The sequence below is a fragment of the Python bivittatus genome, unplaced genomic scaffold, assembly GCF_059951505.1.
Source record: "Python bivittatus isolate LINGU-HERP-01145 unplaced genomic scaffold, Pbiv_v1 ctg000330_np1212, whole genome shotgun sequence".
NCBI classification, from domain to species: domain Eukaryota; kingdom Metazoa; phylum Chordata; class Lepidosauria; order Squamata; family Pythonidae; genus Python; species Python bivittatus.
This window is the reverse complement of record NW_028277058.1, coordinates 23,050,728-23,058,237: the sequence shown is the minus strand read 5'-3', so window position 1 is coordinate 23,058,237 and position 7,510 is coordinate 23,050,728. Positions and strand designations below refer to the sequence as shown.

The window sequence follows — 7,510 nt, the reverse complement described above, 5'->3', positions numbered from 1 at the left end:
AGAGTTTGGCTGGCTAACATTAATCTTTATTTTCTAGGTAGTAGAGAGCAAGTGAATGACTTGTGTACTTGGTTTACTGTGGGTCTTTATTGAAAGGCATTTTTGCAGTAACAGGCCAAGGAGATTCCAGAAGTGGTTCATGGGGAAGGATGCTTTGCTATTTCAGCCATGGGCCATTGTTACAACTATTAGAGCAGGCAGGTGCTATTTAAACCCCCTTCCCCAAATTCTGCTCTTACATTTATTCCGTATATTCGGGATAGGAGGACATCTTTAGATAATGAATTAAAAGTTGGGAAGAGAAAGAAAAGTTTTTTACCTGTCCTGAGCTGTTTTAGAGTTGGGAAATGAACAGATAATCCACACAGATTAAATACGGTACTCTCGACATGACCTGTTATGCATGTCCTCTAGATGGCAGTTTAGCAATGGCTTTTTCAATCCAATTAGTATTACTGAATAACCCATCAGAGTGCATTAGAATGGGCCTATTTCCATGTGAAGATGGCATTGCTGAGAGTGATGAAACAGGAAGATTTTAGGCCTGTGGATTCTTAGATCAGCACTCTGAAATGTAATCTGGCTTTTAGCCTACTGGATGTATAAACACTTTTCCTTCTCAGACTTTTTTTCTTTCGGGATTCAGGCAAAATAAATACATTTTATATTCATGGAACTAGGAACACTGTCTATCACATCAGCAATGGGAATTTTTTTAGTACCAAAGTTAGTGATGACCATTCTGTAGTTGTTGTCTTATAAAAAGTAATGGACAAGTAAGTAAGCCCCTTCCCCCTGAAATAGCTTATGTGTATGCTATCATTTGTTAACCAGCATGAAATATTTTTCTATTAGTGTGTAATAGAAAGGAAACATGAACATTTTGTTAAATTCTGAATCCTATAGTTGTTTTCTGGCCCATGTGAATGGCATCCCAGGAGCAGGCAAGCATTTCCAAGGTTCTCGTTTGTTTTGGCATATTGTGCATTTTCCATAATTAAAAAACCACACACCAGGAAGAAGGGCCTCCGTGTTCGGTAAGGCATCCCTGCCCCCGAATTTTTGTGGCGTCTTAAGAACTGGCATATGAATCGGGCTTGCGATCGGTGCGTCTGTTTTCTGGGAGAAGTTGGGGTGTCTGCGAGCGTCCGCGGAGCAACAGGACTGGCTTTTCCCCTAGTCAGCCTCCGCAGGCGGCACGTTCCGGGGGGACGCCAAGCCTCCATCCTGCCGCGGCCAGTGACATCTAAAAAGTGGTCTTCCTCCAGCCTAGAGCAGGGCGGAGGGGGACTCCCTTTTGAGTTCCGGGAGTGAGAACGGCTCGGCTGCCACTGGAGTAAGGCTTTGTTCTTTGGCGCTGTTGCGACTGGGAACCTCTGCAGGCTTCCGAGGGGAAAAGAGAGAAGACAGCAAGCAAACAGCCTCCTTCTCCGTCCCTGAAGGCGGACAGGCGAGGAGGATAGGACGAAACGGCCGGGCTTCCCTCGCCCAGCCTCTTGGGCAGGCGCCGCCCGCCTTTCCCTCGCCCCGCCCCCCGAAAACCCGGTGTCGCTGAGATGAAAAAGCCGCTTTCAAAAACAACGGGAGGACGCAGGGAGCTTTCTCCGGCGGTTCGGGGGAAAGACGAGCGGGAGCGCAGGAAGTCGCCAGGCAGAAGGTAAAGCCTTTCAGGCGCGTCCCAGGAAATCCTGCTCGTCCGTGCGCCGCTTCTCTTTTGCGCGCGCCTTCTTTTCACTCCTTTCGGAAGTTTCTGGCGGCGCCGGGAGGATGCTGGAGAGCGGCTGCAAGCCGGTGAAGGAGGGCGTGCTGGAGAAACGCAGCGATGGCTTGCTGCAGCTGTGGAAGAGGAAGCGCTGCATCCTCACCGAGGAAGGGCTTCTGCTCATCCCGCCCAAGCAGGAGCCGGCGGCGGCGGCTTCTCCCGCCAGCGGAGAGACGGCGGTGGCCGCCGCCAAGATCAAGCAGTTGCCCTTCTCCACCATGAAGACGGTGGACTGCGTGGAACGGAAGGGCAAGTACATGTATTTCACGGTGGTGATGGCCGAAGGGAAGGAGATCGACTTTCGGTGCCCGCAGGAGCAAGGCTGGAACGCCGAGATCACGCTGCAGCTGGTGCAGTACAAAAACCGGCAGGCCATCCTGGCGGTCAAGTCGACCCGGCAGAAGCAGCAGCACCTCGTCCAGCAGCACGGGCCCCGCCTCCGGAGCGCCTCCAACTCCGCCTAGGCGGGCGCCCCCGACAGGTAATCGCTTTATGCGCCTCCTGTCTGGCGCCCGCAGGCGCCGGAATCGTCCTCGGCCGCGCACGGCGCACGCCGGTCCTTTTCCCGCCTTTCTCTCTCTCTCTCTCTCTCTCTCTCGACCCCTTTCCAGCTCTCCCCGCGCCGGTGGAAAACAAAGAAGCAAAGCGTAGCGACCGCTTGAAGACTCTTTGTTCTGCCGAAGCGCCCACCTTCGCTGTGCAGCTGCTGCTTTAGCTTTTCCCACACCTGGGGAGGGGGGACCCCCACACATGAGAAACAACTTTCCTGTGATCTTCACATATGTGCTTCCTTACACATACTCAGTGCACGTGCAGGGGCACGTGGGGTGGAGCCGAATATGTGAGAGAAATGGCCATGCGTGGATTTTACCTCCTTTCCTACAAGCTCTGTCTAATCTGGGGCCCTGCAGATATGTGGGGTTACAACAGGCAACGCTGCATCTGCTGGAAAACTGGATTTGTAGTCCAGTGCGCTTGAAGGTCCCCTGGGATAACTCCTTTGCAGGTTCCTGTGTTTAAAAGTAAGCGGAGTAACTCAGCTCTTAATCAGCTTCCTGTGTTCCTCTTGTGCTGTGCAGGGTTGTCTGCTTTACTTAGGGGCATAATTCCAGTCTTTGCATACTTCAGTCACTTTTGCACGTTATCATCTCTGCTTCTGTATGTGGGATGGAGTCTTTTGTAACTAGGCTCTGGAGTGAGGAAAGAGAGGGGCCGTCTGTGTTATGGGTGAACTTCAGAATCTCTGACTTGATCACTCTTTGCTGAGGACCCCAAGAACTGAATCAGTGTTTTGATTCTTTTGATCTCCCCCCCCCCCCCAGTTCATACAATACCAAATCCTTACTTGGGTTTTTTTCCCTAAAAATAGTCTCCCAGAAATCTTAGGGCTGAAGAATGAGTAGAAAGAATTAGGTGTTAATTAATGCAGTAGGTTTTTACATGAATGGTCTCTCAGGTGGAATGGCAATCTGTTCACGTAAATCAGCAATCATGAATATGTTCTCTGTAACCACATGATTAGAGTTTTGTGGTGACTGGCTTGTAATCATGACTTCTCAGCGATGAGACCCAAAGTAGTTGGTAACTGTGTGCTTTACAGTACTGTAATAGGGATGTGTTGATAGCAGTGAGAGTCTTAACTGAAGTTTAAGACTGCTTATGCAATTTGTTGCAAGAGGTATGCTAATGTTATGTTCTCTGGCAAAAATATCATGAAGGAGAACCTTTCCATTTCATCGGCAGTATTGGATTTAAAACAGTAAGCAACAGATTTGTCTATAATTTGCAAAAATGGAATGCTGCTAAATTACTCAGAGTATTTTTTTGTGTGTGTTGTTATAGATTGAATTCAAGAGGCGCTTCCGGAAGTAAGAGGAACGGTGATCAAAGCTTGGCAAAGGAGGATGAGTACAAGGGAGAACATCAGTTCAGCCCCTGGATTTTGTCCAGTTTTGACACCATCTGTGATTGCTTTAGGGAAGCACTTCAGCTGTTCTAAGTTTGGGCTATTGCTTAAACTTACAAAAAGCATATTTGACCTCAGAGGACAGAAGTCGCACTGTCATTTTTTTATTCCAATCTGTTTTATTTGTATGTTTATTTATTAGTGGGGGTTTTAAGTTTTCAAGTTACTTCTGAATGTAGATCTTTTGAGAGACAATGAAGTGCAGAACAAACTTGCTTTGGTGAATTATGTATGCTGCTGTAGAAGGAGGAAGAAATTGAAGAAAGAGGAAAACGGAAAAATGAAGTAGTTTACCAGGATACAAACTTTTCATATTGCTTTCACATACTGCTTTACAACAGTTTTCATCTCAAAAAGTGAAAGGCTATTATGAAATGAATGTACGAAATGTATCTTGCTATGTTGAAGTATTGTACCAATATCCTAATGAATGAGAACACCCTCTCCAAAGAAAGCAGTGGCTTTGAATTAAAATTCTGGATTGTTTTATTGTTTATTCAACATTCATTTGACAGGTGGTATTATATTTGTATTCAGTAGCAATCGATCATATCAGATTTTGTATCCTTACTTCACAAACAGGAAATCTTAGTTGACTGGCTCTCAAGGAGTACAATAATAAAAAAAGTTATGTTCTTTTTTACCTGGGATTTGTTGGAAGAACCATACTAAAGACGATTCCTTGCACTTCTTTGTTTAGATCTGGTCCTTGCCCATAATGTTTCTTACTCTGGTTTTACTTGACTTTGTTTATGTTTTTTTGAAACCTTTTCAAACTCCGTATCAAATTACTCTATATAGAATGTCGTAAAGTACTTAAGAAATATTGGTAAAATTACCCAATTATCATTAGGTTTTTTAGGTAATGTCCTACACAATATTTTCCATACTCCTAAAATCAAAATTCTTTCTTCTGACAACAGTGATTTAAATAAATACACACATTATAAAGTCTCATAGAACATTTAAACTATGTAACAATTACTTTTTTGTCAGCTTAATTAGATATTCTGCTCTTGTGTTATTTGGAGTCTTAATATAACAAGATTTCTAAAACCCATTTTAGAATCAAAGCTCTTGATCTATTCATCTACAATATAAAATTCCCTAATTATTAATTTGATATGGTAATATATGCTATGCTTTTTAATCTAGATATTCTGTTTTGAAGGATGTGTAATCTTCCAAATCAATCTAGTTTTGCATGAAATAAAATTCATTATGTTCCAATTAAAGTCAAATTAGACACAGCACAGTGCATCTTGAAATATTAAATATTTGAATGCAGTTCTATACATTCTTATCCTGACAAGTTACGGAAGGTCTTTGTAAGATTTCAGTTCTTACTCTAGCCATATGAAAATGTCTAAGTATCAACTTGGCTCCCCTGCTTCTCAGGTTGAGAGAAGAGCTGATGGGCAATTTAAGAAGTCCAACTGTACAAAATTACCAGCTATGAGAACTGCAACTATAGCCATCCTGGTATAAGTGCAGTCTCATATCTGGGACAAATGTGACCAAATTATGACAAGGGACTGTCATAAGTAGATATTTGAGCACTTATATTTAGGACTCTCAGACAGGATGAAGGGCAAGAGCATTTCTGGCTTCCTTCTGTTTTATCAATGAAAGAATACCTTTTTCCATTCCTGAGCAGTTTCATGTTCTAGAATGAGAATTTGGACTAAATATTAAATAATATACTGAGTGTATTGTGATTGGTTCAACACTTGTACTTCAACACTGAAGTATACAAAAAAAGGTAGAAGGGTTGGTTCTATCTCCAACTTCTTGATTTTTTACAACTCAGAGGAAAAACTTGATATCAGGTGATATTTGATAATGGGGGATATTTACTGAAGCAATAGCAACTTACCATGCATAATCCTCAGCAAGTCTGCAGTATTTTACTTCTCAGACTGAAGTGGCCACTGGAGTAATTCAGCATACCGCCTAATGCTTAGAAATGCCTTATAGTGTACATTGGTTATTAAAATAGAGGCTTGTTCTAGATGTTGCAATTGTGACAAACAGTAGATTTAATTTGCAATCTTATAACACTTTGAAAACAAAGGAAGTTAACTTCTGGTCTCTCCACATTTTGAAAATATTCCATAAGAAGTACTTGGACCTTGTGTGAGCACAACATCTCTCTGCTGTTCATTAAAGTAGCTTGATTTTTTTCATGTCACTGTGCTGATGCTGCTAACCTAATGCTGCTGGTTTAACAGTTGCTTTAATAAGTCAACTTAAATCAGCATCTTTTTTCAGTTTTACATGGAAGTCTAAAAAAATATGTGGCTGCTTTAATTAGTAGCAAAGAGGTGCTGAAGCAGTTCTTCCGAATCATTCTCAAAGCATGCATAGCCCTTGTAAACATGTACAGAATTACATTTTTAAGCTAAAATCTGATGCTATGAGGAAATATTTTATATTTCATGCATCCCCAACCGGATGGTTCACAGATTTGTTGGAAGAATATGGTTATGGGAATTTTAAAAGCTGGAGCCTTGATACATCTGAAAGATAAAGACACAACATTAGGGAAAATCAACTATACTTACATATCTGGAAGCTAGCCCTACTGGACTCTATGGAGCTTACATCTGGGTTGACCCATGTAAAGTAAAATTGCCCTTGAGTCAAAGTGATGATTACATGGATATGCACATGTACTTTGTTGGCCAAACTGGTTTGCCACTGCCTTTTTGCAGAATATTTCCAGTCTAGTCTTCAGCCCTGTAAATTCCATGCCAGAATCTCACCCAAAGACTAGTATGTTCTACCCACTTACCTTCCATGTCCTGAAAAGGTAACCAGATGCTGCCATATCTTGTGGCACTAATATAAATAGTATCATGTTTAACACTCCTTTTATATATGCCCCTGATTCAGAATTTAGAAAAGAAGCTATGGTGAATTAGTAACAGTGGGTGGTTTGCACATATGCATTTATGTATTTTTACCCGTTCTCTATGGTGCTCACCTGACACTCTATATAATATTCTAGTGAAAATTAGCTTTATACTGATGTTGCAAACAAATGGGTGAAAAATAATATTCTGTTTCATACATTTGCTTTTCAAGAATACAAATGACAAGGTATTTTAAGTTTCTGGCAGAAAGGAAATCGTCCCATGTTTTCTATGTTATGTCCTGAAAAAAAAATCTGTTAATTAAAAAAAAACTCAGTTGCAAATACTGGCTTTTGCAGATTAGTTGCAGTGATGTGATTTCTGGCATTGTGAGCTGAAACAACATAATCAAACCAATGTATATAAATAAGATTCAGACCAATGTATGTAAATACAGTTCAAATGATTTTGGAAAAATGTGATTTATTTTTCAATATAGATTCCATTTCAGATAAAGAAGCACCTATTGGAATGTTTAGCTATGATGCAAAATATGAAATCTATGAGGTATACTAAAACTTGGTTTTGGATTAGGAATAAACTGCTGTAAATCTCATTATGTTCAACAGAATTTACTTATCAGTAGGGTTGATTGCACTGGAATTGGGCAGAATTTTCATGGTCAACCTAAAATGTTTAGAGAACAGGTATCACTAATAGGAAATGTGAGTTAGCACTGTTCATAAATCCAAAAGGCATGGGCTTAATTAGAACTATCCATATCTAGAGTGCAAGCATCTGGATAGTTTTTTCTGTATCCTGTCATGTAATAGTCATTCAGATTTTTGCAGCCCAGATATGGTACTAAACAATACAACAGTTTTACCATGAACATCAAGATCTGTGTTGGCGACCGACAGAGACAAA

General features: G+C 41.5%; 1 protein-coding gene across 1 annotated transcript; it reads left to right on the top strand.

Annotated features, from left to right (window-relative positions):
- PHLDA1 (pleckstrin homology like domain family A member 1) lies at window positions 1-7,292 on the top strand. The gene is made up of 2 exons (XM_088141832.1): window positions 1-2,243; window positions 3,605-7,292. Exon 1 carries the CDS (start codon window positions 1,768-1,770, stop codon window positions 2,224-2,226), a length of 459 nt encoding a protein of 152 aa, XP_087997958.1. The 5' UTR covers window positions 1-1,767; the 3' UTR covers window positions 2,227-2,243; window positions 3,605-7,292.
- The last annotated feature ends 218 nt before the right edge of the window (window positions 7,293-7,510 follow it).

Excerpts from the sequence above, each read along its gene's own strand:
- PHLDA1 (XM_088141832.1), top strand. The coding sequence starts at position 1,768 with ATGCTGGAGAGCGGCTGCAAGCCGGTGAAGGAGGGCGTGCTGGAGAAA.